The sequence below is a fragment of the Carcharhinus amblyrhynchos genome, chromosome 5 (assembly GCF_965287045.1).
Source record: "Carcharhinus amblyrhynchos chromosome 5, sCarAmb.v2.hapA, whole genome shotgun sequence".
Lineage (NCBI taxonomy): Eukaryota > Metazoa > Chordata > Chondrichthyes > Carcharhiniformes > Carcharhinidae > Carcharhinus > Carcharhinus amblyrhynchos.
This window is the reverse complement of record NC_137328.1, coordinates 1,607,041-1,625,297: the sequence shown is the minus strand read 5'-3', so window position 1 is coordinate 1,625,297 and position 18,257 is coordinate 1,607,041. Positions and strand designations below refer to the sequence as shown.

General features: G+C 37.7%; 1 protein-coding gene across 2 annotated transcripts in view; it reads left to right on the top strand.

The window, feature by feature from the left end:
• The window catches only part of ccdc171 (coiled-coil domain containing 171), a 218,560-nt gene that overhangs the window by 174,667 nt on the left and 25,636 nt on the right, over window positions 1–18,257 (top strand). For both annotated transcript variants that reach the window (XM_080188307.1, XM_080188306.1), the window contains exons 23-24: window positions 7,273–7,404; window positions 15,630–15,782. In XM_080188307.1, coding sequence (XP_080044433.1) covers window positions 7,273–7,404; window positions 15,630–15,782 — 285 coding nt within the window. The remainder of the gene's footprint in view (window positions 1–7,272; window positions 7,405–15,629; window positions 15,783–18,257) is intronic.

Genomic DNA, 18,257 nt, shown 5'->3' with positions numbered 1-18,257 from the left:
ATCAAGAGTAATGGTCTAAGAGGAAAAAAATAATTGCACAAAGAAAATCTAACTGAACTGGTGTACGAATTCTGTAACAAACTCAAAAGTGATAGCACGATTGCATTTAATATTCCATGCAGCCTAGTGCACCTGAACAGGTAGGCTCAAGGCGTACCCAATACTGGGCTTCAGGACTCATGTGCATTAGACCAGCAAGTTGGTCAAAACCCATTTGAATTGTGGGCTGCTGTGTCTTGATAATTGGAAGAGGAGCTGATTGAAGCACAGGAGTGTAGAAAATAGGAGCAGGTAAAGGCCTTTTGGCCTTTCGAGCCCGCTCCATCATTCATTATGATCATGGCTGATCATTCAATAGCCTGATCCCACCTTCCTCAAATATCCTTTGATTCCCTTTGCCTCAAGCATTACCTCTAACTGTTTCTTGAAAACATACAATGTTATAGCCTCAACTACTTACTGTGGTAGTGAATTCCATAGACCGAACACTCTCTGGGTGAAGAAATGTTTCCTCCTCTCTGTCCTAAATGGTCTACCCTGTATCCTCAGACTGTGACCCCTTGTTCTGAACAGCCCTGCCAGCGGGAACATTCTCCTTGCATCTACACCTGTCTACTCCTGTTAGAATTTTTTAGATTTCTATGAGATCCCCTCATTCTTCTGATCTCCAGCAAATACAATCCTGGAAGGAAGCAGCAATCAGGATGGAGAGATGATGGGAGGAAAGAATGGTTAGTTGTGAGCCATAGGTTATTTGTGGACTGGTAAAGTGCACTTCTGTATCTCCCAGTGCCATCCTGCAGTGGCCATTTTGAATTCAAGGACCACTGGTTAGTCCACCTAGACCTGGTTTTCAGGAAAACCAGTGTGGTAAATGGGATATCAGTCTCCTGTTTGCAAATGTAAAGTTTTTTAGATTTTGGTTTTGATTATATATCAAGTTTATTCCATCAGCATTTTGCTGTTCCATGACCCTTACCACCAAGGATAGCAATATCATGGGAACATGATCACCTTTGGTTTGACTGCAAGTCACACACTACCCTGACTTGGATATTAGAGTATTGTTCCTTCATCATCACCGGGTCACAATCCAGAGATTTCCAAGCTAAAACTAACATTGCGCAAAGATCACAGCATCTCAGACAATTAACAACCACCTAAAATAATCCCTATTTTTATCATATTCCACAATAGGATTTATCTGTTACAGGTTTTGCAGTTTTATATTTAACCCTAGAATATTCAGCAACGTTCTTCTATTACAGTTAAAGGTTCTGTTTAGTTTGTAAAATAAAATATTTTCAGCCTCTAAACCATTTAAAAGGCTTTAGTGGCTAAACTGCAGAATTATTAAAATATTCACTTTTTATAATAGTCGGAAAATGCTATAATTAAGAAATGTTCCACGATTTTCTATGCTTTTCTTACTTTAATGTATGTTATTGCAAATTGAAGTTAATTGATCAAGTAAATTTTTTTATAGTTGCCCTGTAATAGAGTAAATAATGCATCATAACAGTTGTAAAGGTTTTCGTTAATTTGTGATCAATCTAGAGATGTAGTTAGGCATAAGATAACATTTTCATCTTTTCAGTGAAGAAGAAAGTGTGTATAACACAGAAATGACAAAATTGCAAATGAGTTCCAAGGTTTTCCTTGCACTTGCGATGATATTCCATGGTTCTACACAGTGTGGCCTGTTCACAGTAGCAGCTTTAAAGAATATAATGAGTCAGATTCTCTGACCACTCTATGGCTGGAATTCTCCAGTCCTGCTGCTGTGAATGGAGATTTGGCCAAACGCCGAATTCTCCATTCTTGCTGGCAGAGTGGCATTTGAGACTGGAGAATTCCAACCAATGACTTCAGCCCACAATAGTATAAGCACAGAATGTGTTCTAATAGTCGTGATGATATGAAGGTGGCTTCAGTCCCTTCAGAATTGTCACATCATTCGAAATACTTAATATAAATTTAGTAAAATTATACAATCATGCCGACGATATTTATTTTTGACCTAAAATAGTTCAAACTCAGAAAACAACCTTTTCACTTAATGACTTTAAAAGTACTTCAAAATTGTTGATTGAAGATCCTGCAGTGAAATGTATTTGCTGTAATTGCTGACATTGGCAACAGCTTCTATTGTACGGACTGGCATTTTCTCTGGATTTGAAATGTAAATATTCACTGACCCGAAAAGGATTTTGTGACTGAAATATCCAGTCACATCAGTTCATTATTGATAGCATTAGTTACATTAACATGCTAAATAAATACAATTATTCAGGCTAGCAGAAGTGAAGTCTTTAGTAAGTTTTGTGAATGCTTTTTTTTTCCCAGCAAAGCTCAACTTTGTCCAGTAAATGCATTTTAATGCAAAGCCTGTTCAAATATATATCCTTTAATGTAGAAAAGGAGAAAAAGGATAACATCTACTTTGCTTGGAGGAGGTCAGCAAGCAGAGCAAGAGAGGAGTAGTAAATCAGATATTATTGACAGAAAGACAGTGTAGAATACCACACTGTTTGGTCTTTGGTGTCATATGTACATTGTTCCCCGCTGTTATTGGCAATCTTCTTTTGTATTCTGACACCAAACATTTCCCTAGTGGCTGTTGTCACAGAAAAAAGAGAATTATCAATATTGCAGTTAAACTCAACTTTCAAAGATGATAGCAACTCATTGGAGGGCTCTGATTTAATGAATTTTCTTTGATTTTTGGTGAGTTTTTAAACATCAAACAATAAATTGGCCAGGGTGCAGTAAAATATTTAGATCTATTGACTGTAGCTGTGAGATGGAGACGGCAAAAGAAATCACTTGTGGTTTGATGTTGATAAAATCTGAGCACTTTAATTCACTTGAGTTTTTCCTTTTATCAGCCTGAATTTCTGTAAAAAGGCTAAAGAAAGATTTTTCAGAAGTATTTTAATATTTAATTACACATTTACTACAGAGCTAGAGATGAGTAGACCCTTGTTGAACACGTTCGTTTTTGTGATAATTGTTACCAGCAAAAAATTTGTATGCATGCAGGTCCGAAAGCCTCCTAAGGGATGTGCTCTCCTACATCCACAAGCGCCTCGTGTCCAGCCCAAAGCCTGGAAAATTAGTTCACTTAAGACCTAACCATTTCCATAAAAATTGCATCACAGTATTTCTATCTTGTACACAGTTGTTCAGCCAAGATAATTGCTGGTACTCGAATAACAGGGGAAATATGAAATCCCGATTCCTAAAGTTAAAGCTCTGGAATAAGAAGGAGGCATGATGGAAAAAAAGCAAATGCTGACTTTTTTGTAATATTTTCTCAGAAATTATTTTTTAGACAACGATTCCTTTACTTTCCAAAATTGGATTTTAGAATTGCACAGTTAAGTAATGGTCAGCAGCAGCAGCAAATTGCAATAACTATCTTTTCCACCCCCACCATCTGCCCTCATTGCCCTGTAGTACGAAGCGCCTTAATACATCTTTACCAGCAGTGCATTGGGTAAAGCAGAAGGAAAGCATTTGAAAGGGGCTGTGGAACACAATAACAAATTCACCAGCTCTGGCGCCAAAGCAACTCTAATTCTGTTTACAATATTTTCTTATATAAACTGTCATGAAAAATTTCCATTTGCACAGATGTCACAGGAAAGGATTAAAAACTGATATGTGCTCCCCTATTATTTAGGTGTAAAATGGGCATAGCATACTAACCTACAATGAGACAAGCACAGAGAGAGATGATCAGGGTAAAGGAAGGTAACACATATAGTGTGCTCTTTCCAAAGTATTCTCCTTCACTGTTAAATTCAAAATTGCCTCCAAAGTTACAATAATTAAAACAAGGAGGCTAATGGGCATCACGAGAACCCTATTCAATTCTGATTTGACATTTCAGATTTGTCACAATCTAGCTGGCAGCCTTTCTTCCATTCTGACCCAACGGGATACATCTGCAAGCTGGCATCCTTTGTACCAGAAAATGAGACACTTGAAATAGAAGTGAAACAGGTTTCAGTATCGGTGGTTGTTAGTAAACTAGTTTTGTAAAGTCTGGGCTAGAGAACAAAACTTGTGAGAAGTCACATTGTGTTAGATTTCAAGAACTCCTGCTCATTTTTTGTGCTAGCAGTTTCTGCAGTGCGGATATCTGAATTAACTAGCACATTATATTTAAAATGGAGCCTCTTTATTAGAATATAATTTCTATGTCTTCCTCTTGGTAATTTAAAAATTGATCACAGCTGGAGAAAATGAGAAACAAAATCAAAATTCTACCATATAATGTTTAGTATAATATTAACTCCTAAATTAGTTCATCGTATTTTGAAAGTATATTAAAACACATTGTCTTGAGGCTAAATGAATCACAATCCCAATAAAAACCTGCATCTTCAAACTCGGGCTACTTTAAGATTGGGAATCCACACTGAGTTTAAGGTCCACATTGACACTTTAGGTTCTTGCTCCATTACTTTAGATTACAGAAAATGTATTTGTGTGCAGGGAACAGCCTGGCAAGGAAAGAAACCTCAAGCCTCCATACCTTCCAGCATCCGAGAGAATCAATGCTTCTTTTAAAGTGTTATTTCTTTGTACAAAATCTGGGGGGTACTTCGAATAAAATTTCCAACCTTTGACTGCGTCTGTTTTTTATTAATAATTATTCATTCAAGTATTTGAGTATGTACTTATGCCTGTACATTTTATTATTTAAAAAACAATTCTACAAAATAACTTTTTAAAATTAAGTATAATGCTGAATAATAAATATAATTTCAGCAGCTAACCATTTTGTCATTATTTATGAGCTTTCCATTGACTCTCTCATATTATTGCATTGTTATTGAGAAGCGTTATTTTTTGATAACAAGAGTTTTTGAACAAGCATCATGTCCAATATTACACACAAGTTATTCTCTATTTTATGGCTATTTGGAATAAAGGAATGCTGGAATATTGCAAACTTTTCATTTTTGGCAATGGTGAAATGACCTGGTGTCACAATTAAAGGAACAGGTTTGATGGTTTGTGGAATGTTCTAAGACAGTCTAGCATATAAGCACATATTTGTATGTTTTTGTGACCTAGAAAGCATTATGCTTTGTTATTCGGATGTAAATATTTAGTGTAGAATTATTTTAAGCTTTTTTTTGGTAGGAAGTATGATATGATAGTGAAATAGATTGAATACTAATTTTCACGTACCTAAAATCAGCAGTTGGACAGAGAAGTTAACAGCTGTTGAAATTTATTGGTGTCGGGTATTAGGCTAGAAGCAACATTTCGTGTCGTGTTTTGGAAAAAACATGTTCACATGTGACACACTGTTAGTTTGTCTTTTTATTTAAATACATCTCTCTTTGGTCATGCCAGAATTACATATGTGTAATGTAAGTGAGGAACACAAGAAAGAACTCAGAGGACGATTGGAAGTCTTTGACCCATCAGTTCACCAATCCGGTTTTAATTTAGGTTTTCAATAACTGCCAAGAGGCATGGTTTTATACTGCGCCAAAGTATTAGTGTTGTGCAGAATAAGCTACATGCACCGATTTAAAAATAAAAATAAAACTAGGGACCACACTGACAATGCTCCCACATAGCACAAAACATAATAATATGTTAATGAGCATAGTGAGATCTGTAGTACCTCGATTATACGCTGCAAAGTTGCATTTCTTCACAGATCCTTACCATTTTTTTGATGCTGCAAGAATAGTAAGACCTCACAGCATATGTTCTGCACTGTGTGAATTTGTTCATCTAATTTACGGTCAACCAGAATTCTTGATATTCTTATACTACAGCTCACAGCATTTTCTTGGATTCAAATTGCTTTTTCAGCAGTAAATTCTGGCTGGAAAAATTCCCTTTAACAGATTCTTGCATTTTGTGTACACATTCACACTGCGTTTTCAAATGATGCAAAGATAATTGTACATTTGAGATGCTCATATTTGTAATATATAATGGTGTCCACTTTCTCTAAGATGTCTGTAATACCGCTCACTTTCTCTGGAATCATACAACTATTATAATCTATCACGTTTTTCTGATTTTCTGCTTTTTTTTACTGCTGACATTTAACAGTAGAATTAATAATCCTACATAATGGTGTAATGCAATGGTAATTCTTTTGAAAGGATCTTATTAGCTTGAATGTACCTAAAGCTTTTAGTGCAGAAGAAAAATACAAATGTGTTCTTAGAAGTGCAACATTAAAGAATTTTTGTTAAAAAACAGTGATGAATAAAAAGTCTGTGAATCTGTTGAATAATACACAGCAAAATTAATTTTGATGTGAGTTAAAGCTAAGTGCTGCAATAGCTGTGAACATCACTAATTCATGCCAGCTTATTCACTGGCCACTAACATCAACAGTACTAGATTTCCATTGACTATTTTTCATCTGTATTTTAGTAGAAAACACCCACTGCTATTGAATATCTCCAGTAAAATACACAGGAAAGTGTATGTTTCAATCTTTTTTCAAAATAATAATTGTTACCCCTGTTTAGAGGTACTTGCTTTCCATGTTGGACTAATTCTGAACTGCAAATTACGATGTTTTTATTAAATCAATTACTTTGCATACAGATTAGCCAGGTCTCATTTATATCCAATTTCTAGTCTGCATATTTATGTTTTGAAATGGGAAAAGCAACAAATGGTGACTTCAGTGCATTTACAGTTAATATTACTGCCTCTTTCTAAAATGTTTTAACATTAGTAAGACTTCTCCAGCATTGCTTTGTCTAATACCATAACTTAGAGAAAAAGTGTCCTTTTCCACAGGGTGGCAGTGTGATACAAACAGCTCCTTTCTTTTATGCTTCAAGATCAAAACCAGCTACTACATGTATATAACTTGCACTTGTCTTTTAATGTTTTACTGTGCAAGATTTTTAAATGCAAGGACATAGCCTAGAGACTGCTTAACCACAGTGCTTTGAAAAGCTTGTTGTAGACTTGGACATAAGAATTTAACTGCTCAAGGCTTTAAGGAAAGTATTCTAGTGACTTGCGAAGGACTCCTGGCAACTTTAAAAAAAATTCAATCAGATAATACTCCACTATCTTTTTAAAATTCTCAGTGGCTGTTCTGAATTACTGATTTATTTGCAACAAAAAATCAATTAGTCTTAAATTTATTCATGGATTTCAGGCCTAGCGATCAATGCAAGTCCACTCAGCAGGCTCAAGGGGACCCAGTTCATCCTAGTTAATGTGTCTGAAGGGGAATTACCATTGATGCTGTTTTCTCTTCCTCAGGTCAGAGATCAGATCTCACTGTCATGGTCTGTGACAGCAAAAAATGACTTCACCCTGCAGCTACCCAAGTTGCACCTGGAGACCTTTGAAGCGAAGGGACTGAAGGATGGGCTGGAGGTTGTTTCATTCCAGGTTAGAGTCCGCCACAGTGCACAGAGTTAATCTCAAACTCGGGAGTTGATTGTTTATTATGGCTTAGTGATTCGCTGATTGATTTCATTTGCTGTCAGTTAAACCTCCCTTAATGTCAGTTTTCTTTGCATAATGCCTTGAAACAAAGGCTGATGAAGTTCCCCAGATTGAAGTAGCTGACATAAACTGACCCTGATTTGCCCTATTCTGCATGGTAATTTAAGCAAAAGCAGTTACTGGAAATGCTGCCATGAATATGAAAACTACCACTGTTATCAAGCTGGAATATAATATTTCTGAATGCTGAAACAAAGGTCCTTAATATAAATGTGTCTGTGGCACATAGTGTATTCCATATAATTTTATAACACCAAATTGGCAAGAAAAATATTGGGAGAGAAAAAATAAGATATACATATTATTACCGTATCACATGCTGCATGTTTTAAATAGTTAATGAACAGGTTATTTGCTTTTTGAGAATTCTCTGATTGTCCATTGAGACAGGAAATTTACACAGCTGTATAAGTTAGTTAATGTTAGTTTGAAAAATGATGATATCCTGCAAACTTGTACCAATTACACCAGGGTGCTTGGTTTAACAAAACATACTACTCAAGGATCACTACATTTGAATTGTGTATGTTTAATCAACTATTAACAATTTTCAATTAGGATCAACTACTATTAAAGCCAAATCTCAATAAAGTACTGGTTGAACATTTGAAAACATTTAAAATCAACCGTAAAACTATAATCCCAGTGGAGAGATAGGTAATCACAAAAATGTGTTAAATAATGACATGAAATTGCCTTAACCATCACATAATCAAGGGTACGAAATATCTACTTTGTTTAATCATATTGCCACTTGTAAAATTAATAATCTGGGAATTATAGGATTGCATTCATAGCCACTGGTCTTCCTTTTTATCAAAACTTCTTAATGTCAAAGCTTGTTTTGCATTGTAATGAACATAGTATTATTATCAAGTCACAGATCGTATTAGATAAACACCACTCAGTAACAAAAGTATTTGTTGAACATCTCATCAGTATTTCTAGGCATAGGAATGAAAAGACTATTGTGAATGACGTGGCTGATTTGAAGTATACCATTGCGGGGTGGGGGAGTAGGGTGAGAGGCACTGCCGTCCATTTGTTGGCATTATGCCTAACCGTTCTGAAGTCAAGATGCTGCTGGGTTCTTGAGTACGTGACCACATGCCAGCAGGCTAATTCTAAGAAGTGGAATTTTTTTTGGGGCCTGCTCCCCTTGGGCCCCCACAATAAAGCAACAAGGAAGATTCCTAAGTTTTTTTTTCCAGCAGCTTCCAGTTGTGTTTCTAAGACCCACTGATTAGCCTGCTTGCTGCCTGATATGAATGGAGAGGATGTGATGTTTGAGCACTCGAGTCTGAAAATTGCATCTGGGCATTGGTCCAGAATTGCATTCTCCTACCTGTCTTAGGATAGTATGCTGCTCACCAATTAACAGATCCACGTCAGACTGGCCTCACACCCATTTGCAGATCCACATCAGACTGGCCTCACACCCATCTACAGATCCGCATCAGACTGGCCTCACACCCATTTACAGATCCACATCAGACTGGCCTCACACCCACTTACAGACTCCTATCAGGCAGGCCTTGGTTTTGTGGAATGACTAAGATGCCCACTCCCCTCCAGAACATTTTGACATACTAGATGAAATTTTTCAAATATGAATTTACTCATCATTGCCCTTTCAAACTGTAATGGTTGCCCGCACAAACCCAACTGGTTGCCCGCATAATGCCTAACCGCAGCCCGCACACATGCTTTTTATATCATTTCTTCCATGAAAGGAAACTCTACCTTTCGCTCTTGAATATCATCTCGCTCCCCACGGAGTTACTTCCATATATTCGCTACCATCTGTATTGAATGTAAACTAGTTCACCTTTCCTCTCCATTCCTTGTCCCTGGTTACAGAGTTGATGCTTGTGTCAAACAGTATTCCTAGCAAGTAAAAATGTCTACCCATCTGCACTGCGTAAGTGGCATTGAGTAACAATTGAAAGAGAAATCTATTGTTCTGAATTGTGAAATAATTTCAAATGTTTCAAAGGACAGCATGTGTGCTTCCTTGAATTTCTCACTTTCTATGTTTCTTACTTTAAAACATCCCTCTGGAGCCAGGAGGAACTGTGAATATGTTGACCTCTGAGCAAACCATTGTAACAAATATAAATAAAACCTCTACTTTCTTTTAACAGTTTTTTTTTCTTATCTGGTTTTGATGTTGATAATTCTCTTTATTGTATTACAAAAAAATGGACCTACAGGTGAATGTAATCAGGTTTCAAAAATGAATTAATTTGAACAATTGCGAATTAGAACAATTACAGCAGATTTAAATAACATTATTTTGCTGTAAATGTCATTTTTACAGTTAGTGGACCAAAGATTACTGCCTTCAATAATTTTAGCAAAAACCAGTACAAAGTGGTGAAATGTCAATGGAAAGCACTAATTTCCATGGTCATCTCGACTCTGAATGCACTTCCTTTCCAAAAATGAATTAAACAGCACAAGTCAAAAGGCCAATTTATCTTGTTAAATTCTTGTTAAAGGTCAATCATAAAAAAGCTCATGCAAAATTATTCATCTGGGAATGACAATCAAAAAGTGAGTACATTTTACTCGAGGTGAGAACTAGTGTCTTTGATCACAAATAAGGGAAAAATTTTGAAGTATGATTGCAACCTTGAACAAGATAACTACTGTACTGAAGTTTTCCACTGGAGAACCAGAGTGCAGTGGCCATTGGCTAGTGGTCTACCAGTAATGGTTCATTTTAGAAGGTACTCTACTTCACACAGAAAATTATTTTTAATACATGAGAGCAAACACAAACGATTGATTACTGATGCCAAATTACAATTATATTATTTGTATTTACAGGAATATTTTATGAAATATTTACAGCTCCGTGGTGTGCAAAAACACACTGTAAAATTAAAGTGTACAAAGCACACCCTTGCTGCTGCATTGACTTTATCCAGTTAACAGCTGAATTAAGCTACCAAGCTAGCAATAGAGGGGCCTCATCAGCCAGCCAGTCCGTATTCATATCCAGACAGCCACAGCCATTAGTAGCCACCACGCATCAGATACCACCCAGGAATCGTTTGCGCGACTTCCTTTGAGCTTGAAACTTCTACAGTACAAGCTAACTGTGCCTTGTGCATATCATCTGGTATCAATATTTGTTTGTCTCCCACTCTCTCAAGTTCTTTGCCATTTATGTAGCCAAAGAAACGAACATATGCTTGCCAGCCAAATTACTGAATTGCGAAACAGGGACATACAGCTTTATCTGTATCCTTGAGCAGAGTGTAGACTGAGAGGTCAGAGGGATTTGAAAACTGTGAACACTAAACAAGACATGGGTTCCATTCTCTCATTATCAGTTACATAGCCAGTTTGAAATAAAGCTGTGGTGAGGAGTGTAGTGAGGTCTAAAAAGACCTGCAGGAGTAGATGACCATCAAAATTCACCTACCAGAGACACTGAAGGTCACTGTTGCTCCCAATCTTTAGATTACATAGATCTCAAATCATCTATGGGAATTATTTGCTTTCCTGTAGAACTCTGCTAAAGAAGTGAGTGATGCCTTATGTCCTGACTCACCGCTATTTAAGTGGCAGTGCAGCAATATTCAGCAGCAATGGTTATCTGTGTAGTAGCAGTTCCACATTGCTGTTTTCCATGAGATGGTGTAGAGAATCAACCGCAGTGAACAATCTGTGTGCCTATCAACAGCAGACTTTGGCAAATCTAAACAAGAAGGTCAATTACTCTGTGAGCATACAAACAAGAGTCCACTCTTGCATACGTAAATCAGGCTTTTCTGTGCAAGACTTTTGGCATGGTGGGGGAGTGTGAATTATGTTTTCATTATGAAGCAATCAAATATGACACAGCTGCTTGAGAATGAGGGATTGATGACTGACCCTCTGAGCTATGTGGTCCAACCTAAGTTGTCAGCATAATTGCATGAACCCTCCTCCAGCAGCGGAGCAAGCTAGAGCTTCTATGTACACATGTTAAAGCTCGTGGGATTAAAGGGACAGCAATAGCATAGATACAAAATTGACTAGGGGACAAAAAGCAGAGACTAGCAGTGAACAATTCTATTTTGAGTCTGGATGGAAGTATATGGTGGTGTTTCTCAGGGGTCAGCATTGCTTTTGAGGTGTTTGTGGCCTGGATTGGATACACTGGCATAATTTTAAAGTCCACAAATGACACAAAACTCAGGAAATAAGTAGAAGCTTTGGAACAGACTTGGAGACATAAACAGGCTGGGGACATGGGCAAAGACAGCCAAGTAGAATTTAACGTAGAAAAGTGTAAAGTGATATATTTTTGATAGGAAGAACAGGGAGTGGCAATGTAAACTGAATGGTATGATGTTAAAGCAATGCAAGAACAGAGAGACATGGGAGTCTATGTACAGAAATCTCTGAAGGTGACAGAACAAGTTGAAAAGGAAGAATTGTCATGAGGCTATGCCCTTTTATACTTGAAAATATGAGTTTTCAACTTTTAACTGACTGGAAATTTTGTAATTTGGTCTGAGACAGAATAAGCAACTTAAAAACGCAAAGACACCTTCTAAACTGAAGGTGAAAAAGCAAACAAGAGTACGGAGTAATATTTGCATAACACAAGTGCCAGGTAATCACCATCTCCAACAAGAGAGAATTGACTCATCACCCCTTGACATTCAATGGCATTGCCGTTGCTGAATCCCTTACAAACAATGTCCTGGGAGTTACCATTGACCAGAAACTGAACTGGGCTAGCCATGTAAATACTGGGGCTACAACAGCAGGTCATGGGCTAGGAATTCTGTGGAGAGTAACTCACTTTCACTTCCCAAAGTCTGTTCACAAAGGCACAAATTGGAGTATGATGGAATAATTCCCTCTTGCCTGGATGAGTGCAGCTCCAACAACACACAAAAAGCTCAACACCATCTAGAACAAAGCAGCCTCACTTGATTGATAGCCCTTCCACAAACATTCACTCTTTCCACCATTACTGCAATAACAGCAATGTGTATCATCTACAAGCTGCACTGCAGGAACTCACCAAGGCTCCTCAGACAGCACCTTCCAAACCCATGACCACTACCATTTAGAAGGACAAGAGCAGCAGATACTTGGAAACATCACCACCTGGAGGTTCTCCTCTAAGTCAATTACCATTTCTGACTTGAAAATCTATGGCTGTTCTTTCACTGATACTATGTTAAATTCTTGGAAATCCATTCCTAAGAGCATGGTGGGTGTACCTACACTACATGTTCTATGGCGGTTCAAGAAGACAGCTCACCATCACCTTCTCAAGGGCAATTAGGGATGGACAATGATTCATTGCCTTGCCAGCAAAGCCCACATCTCTTATTTCTAACACGCGTGTGTGTATGTGTGTGGTGTGTGTTTGTGTGCGGTGTGTGTTTGTGTGCGACTTCGTGATTTTGTCTCTTGGGTTTAGTGAATAATAAATATGCTCTTTCTTTAATTCAAGAAAACGTTGTTTGATTCTCTCTTATTGCTAAATAAATTTAAATAGATTTGGAAAAGGCAAATCCTTGTGAAAAAGAAACTTAAGCTTTTGTTTTGAATAACCAAGGAAGTAGAAAGGGGAGGGCCAGTTCACCTCATCTCACCTCCTTATAAAGTATGGTGGAAATTTTGGACTTTGTTAATGGAGGAACAGAGTACAAAAACAATTAAGTTATGTTATTAAATACTCGTTTGGCCCCAGCTGAAGTATTACATTAAATTCTGGGCATCGCTTTTTAGAAAGGATGCCAACACCTTAGGGAGGGTGCAAAAGCATGTTACTAGAATAGAATTGATGCTTGGAGTAGAGAGATTAGGGAGAGATTTAAAAGAGGTGTTCAAAATCATTAAACAATTTGAGAGTTTAGGTGACACTGTTTTCAGAGGCAGAAGGGTTGGTAATCTAAAGATGCAGAATGAAGTTGATTGACAAAAGAAGCAAGGGTAATGTGATGGGAGCATTCTTACACAGCGAGTTGTTTTGCTCTGGAATGCACAGCCTGTAAGGGTAGCTGTAGCAACACATGAGAATTGGATAAGTACTTGAACGGGGAAGAAATTATAGGGCTCTGGCACAAAGCTGGGAGAGGGACTATTTCAATAATTTTACGAAAGAGATAGAACAGGCACAAGGGCTCAAATGATCTTCTGAGCTTCTTCATTCTGTAATTTATTTTGTTGGTAAGCTCCAACAAGAGTTTCAGTGCTTGGCTCTTTCAGAGCCAAGTGTAAGTGACAGGACTGTTTCAGAGTAAGTTACAGGACTCTTTCAGTGTCCTGTAACTTACTCCAGAGAGAGTCTCAATCTACGATGGTACATTGTTTGGTCTGGTCACTGAGTACTGATGATGTATGCATGTGAGAAGCAATGATGTGGGTATGCCGGCGTTGGACTGGCCAGAACTCTCCATTCCCCTGACGAAGGGGCTAACCCCGAAAGCTTGTGAGTATATTATCAAATAAATAGGTTGGACTAAAACCTGGTGTTGTCAGACTTTTTACTGTGAGAAGCAAGCCATGGAAGGTTGCAGTTACCATCCAAGCAGCTATTACAGGGAGTGGGGAGGTGGGGGGCACTATGGAAAATGCAGGTGGTAGAGGAACAACTATGGCATTGCTTAGTTTATTTACTAAGATCTGCATTTGGACAGTATTACTTTCTATTACATGCATTTATAATCTATTTGATCAGTGAATGCAAAATTGTTTAGACGTATCATTCTGTTAAACAATTTGTTCTTGGACACAAGCTATTTGTTAATTTGGTCATACATTCTGGGCGGGATTCTCCGGCCACGCTTGCCTCAAAACCACAACATCGTGCTCGAGGTTAATAGATCTTTGCATGGTTGCTGACGCGCCCCACCCCTCCCCCTCCCAAACCCACTGTGATTCCTGTGATGGGCGGGAGGGGAAAATTCCCCCTCTTTGTCTTTCAAAAACAGCTGTAAAGACTGCCTTTCTGTGATTGAATGCAGTGCTTCATTTTCCATCATTCACGGTTTAATGTACAAATCTTATACTAATATTGGACAAAATAACATTTCGCACTCGAGAAATTTCTGTTCCCTGGTTTAATCATTATATCCACTTGTGTTCTCAGCTTAAAGTTGTACAAACATTCTCTCTTTTAATGACTGTAACTGTATATACCAAAAGTATGCCGAATGTGTGGTTATTCAACATACACTTACTATGAATTAATTTTACCTCGGGTGATAGTACATGATTTCAATTGCAGAAGCACCAAACATGGAGCAACCTCTAATTAGCACAGTCAGGGGGTATGTTAAAGTCTCTTCTGTACTTAGCAAGCTTTGGAAAATAATTTTTGCTGTTACACTTTGGGAAGTAGATAAGTTCCAAAGGGAAAACAATTCTTAGAAGAGCGAAATATAGTTTACCTGTTATGAAGAACTCCATTAATCCCAGCTGTATTATAGTAATGAGTGGATATAAAGTTACCAGCGCTACAGTACCATTTCGACTCGCTTCTGCAGTTAACTTTATTATCTTGCCTGATCAATAGTATACAGTTGGGACAGCACTTCTCCATAATACACATAAACAGAATTTTATTTCCTGTTTTTCTGATGTGGTACAGTCAGACTCGCTCTGAGAGTTGTATGCCACTTTAAAACTAATAATTTACCAAGCTTCATAAGTGATGTTGGGAAAAATTATTTTGATATGTGGCTCACAGATAGGATAAGGCACTATATTAAAATGGTTGGACAGACTATGCACTTCAGTCTCATTATAAGGTTGTCGGTTGTAACAGTTGCTCTGTCAAAAGGTTACAGGATCTTGACACTTGACATTTCTACACTTTATGCTACATTATGTGTTGAACACCATAAGCACACACCTCAATAAACAGAGTATTTTGCTTATAAGAACTGTGATATAATCAATATGAAGTGTATTAGCGAAGCAGTATTGTTTAAGACTTGTGACCAGCGATAGAATTGTTTTTCCAAACCTGTCATTTCAATGAAAAAGTAAAAATGTGCTGTATCAAATGCTTTGTGAAATATTTCTGTATAAGCTTAGTCATTGTTGATAATTACCTTTTGTCTTTTATGTTTGCTCTGTTTTGCTAGAATTTAACCCAGACTTTCATGGACATTTACCAGCTGGCTAGCTCCAGGGTTACTGCTCTGGAAACAGAGATCACTTCACATCAAAAACACATTGCAGCTCTCAAATCAGAACTTCAGACTGCGTGCCTGCGTGAAAATAATGGCTTAGTTCCAGTAAGTGTCTGTTTTCACACATAATGCTTTACAGGTAGGTCACCCCTAAGTTATCAGCTGCAGCTGCACAATGCCTATTGCTTGCCATAATCTAAGCAAGTATTTGTATTTATAGCTGACACTTGGCATTCAACAAGATATTTTTATGGGTTGTCACTAATATATCTGCTATGATAAGTTAAACAAAAATGTTAATTTTCGTATGTCATGTATGAGTGGTCATTTTCTATTGCAGTGTACCTGCTTATCAAAAAATGTTCTGTAGAAAATTAAATGTTCTGTAGTGTGTTAATAAATATACCAGCATGAAACTCAGTCATACAGCTAGTGTTTCCTGGCCTTTTAATCTTTCAGTATAGCAGACAGGAAGCACATGTTTTTATGAGCCCATAGTCGGATGATCACCATATTCGTGAAAGGCACAAAAATTAGATGTATAATGCCTACGCCTGAAACGGAGCCCCAGTCCTTTACACATGCAAATGAGTCACCAAATGTTTGTTTAAGGAATCCACTTCAGGATCGCGTTACCCTCAACTGCTCGATCATGAATAGACCAACTTCCTGCCAATCTCCAGAGCTTGTGGGTTCAATGGAATTAAGGCTCACTATTGAGGGGATGCGGGGTTTGGTTCTCATTATTCAACTTCCATCTTGTGTGCTGGAAAATAGCCACAATTACATTTCTAGATTGTAGTTTGCAGATCAAACAGAAAGCTTGACAACTATCTCCCAGCTACCATTACCAGATACATTGTTTGTTTATTTATGGACCCTTTTGTAATCTGGCCATCATGCATTGGGCCTGTTTGGATAATGCTTCATAAAATTTCTGCAGATCCTGGTACAATACAATCAGTTGTGAAAAGTTGTAAAAATTTTTATTGCGCATCTTAAGCACTGCTTCATAGTACCAGGGCCCGATTTCGATTTTCAGCTTGGCTCACTGGCTGTGTGGAGACTGCACATTCTCCCCATGTCAGTGTGGGTTTTCCCCAGGTGCTCCAGTTTCCTCCCACAGTCTGAAAGATGTGCTGGTTAGGTGGACTGGCCATGTTAAATTCTCCTTCAGTGAATCCGAACAGGTGCCAGAGTGTAGTGACTATGGAATTTTCACAGTAACTTCATTGCAGTGTTAATGTAAGCCTACTTGTAACTAATAATCTTAAATACACTTTAAGTGTAAGATCAGTAAACCATATTGAATTAGCAGGTCTAGTGTGACATTGCTTGCACTTGGCCTGCTGCTGGGCTTTTTTAATGCTAATAGTGGAAAAATATATTTGTGTATCGGTAAGATGGTCTTCCACTTTAAAGATCATTTAATTGGAGCTTTTAAATTTCTGCATCCGGGTAACCAGGAATGTGATTTTTGGCTTTGACCTGAAGTGAGATTCTACAGGTTATTGTTAATGCCAACCTAACCAGTCCAGTACAAACCATAACAATTTACACCTGATGGGTAAACGTTGGCCCAGATTTTGCACTCAGTGACAAAGCAACGATACTCACCACTGATCTCAAAGAAAGCTGTGCTACAGAGGTCTAGCAATCGCTGCAGTGTGGATTTCACTTTGTCTAACAACAGTTTGAATCTATCGTCAAGCCAAAGACATCTCCAGGTGTGTAGAAGCAGTAATGGCATCAAGCAGGGTGAGCAGTCAGTCACCTTGAAGTATTCTCACACACCAAACTAGCAAGTTAATACCCTTCCCTTTTTATTGCGTTATCTGAAAATTTGAATCAAATGATTATGATTGGGTTAACACAGTAGAAGACAAAACAAAATACAAATAAACTTTTGAAAAAGATAAAAGGTTAATTTTTTAAGCAAGCAATCTTTCATTATGATGAAGAAATTTGACATTTCCCAAATATAAAAGCAACTTTTCGGGGCTGGTGAGGTATTTAGTAGTAAATATGAAGTTAGAACAGCATTAAAAATCCATTGCACCACATTCAATAAGGTGTAAATTTTTAAAGAGGTTTGGAGTGAAACTGGCAAAAGGAGTAGAAATTCTCATCAATTCAATTGATTTCCATTTGGGGTGCCCGAATAGTTCATCTTCTGGAGAAGTGTAAAATTATTGACGATACATCCAGACTTCCTCATTATTCTGCGCATCTGTGGACTCTAGAAATTACTGACAGTTCCTTTGGGAAATTACGATAATTACTGATAGAGTCAGAGGTTTACAGCATGGAAACAGGCCCTTCGGCCCAACTTGTCCATGTTGCCTTTTTTTAAACCCAGAAGCTAGTCCCAATTGTCCACATTTGGCCTATATCCCTCTATATCCATCTTACCCATGTAACTGTCTAAATGCTTTTTAAAAGACACAATTGTACCCACCTCTACTACTGCCTCTGGCAGCTTGTTCCAGACACTCACCACCCTCTGTGTGAAAAAACTGCCCTTCTGAATACTCTTGTATCTCTCCTCTCTCACCGTAAACCTATGTTCTGTTTTTTTTT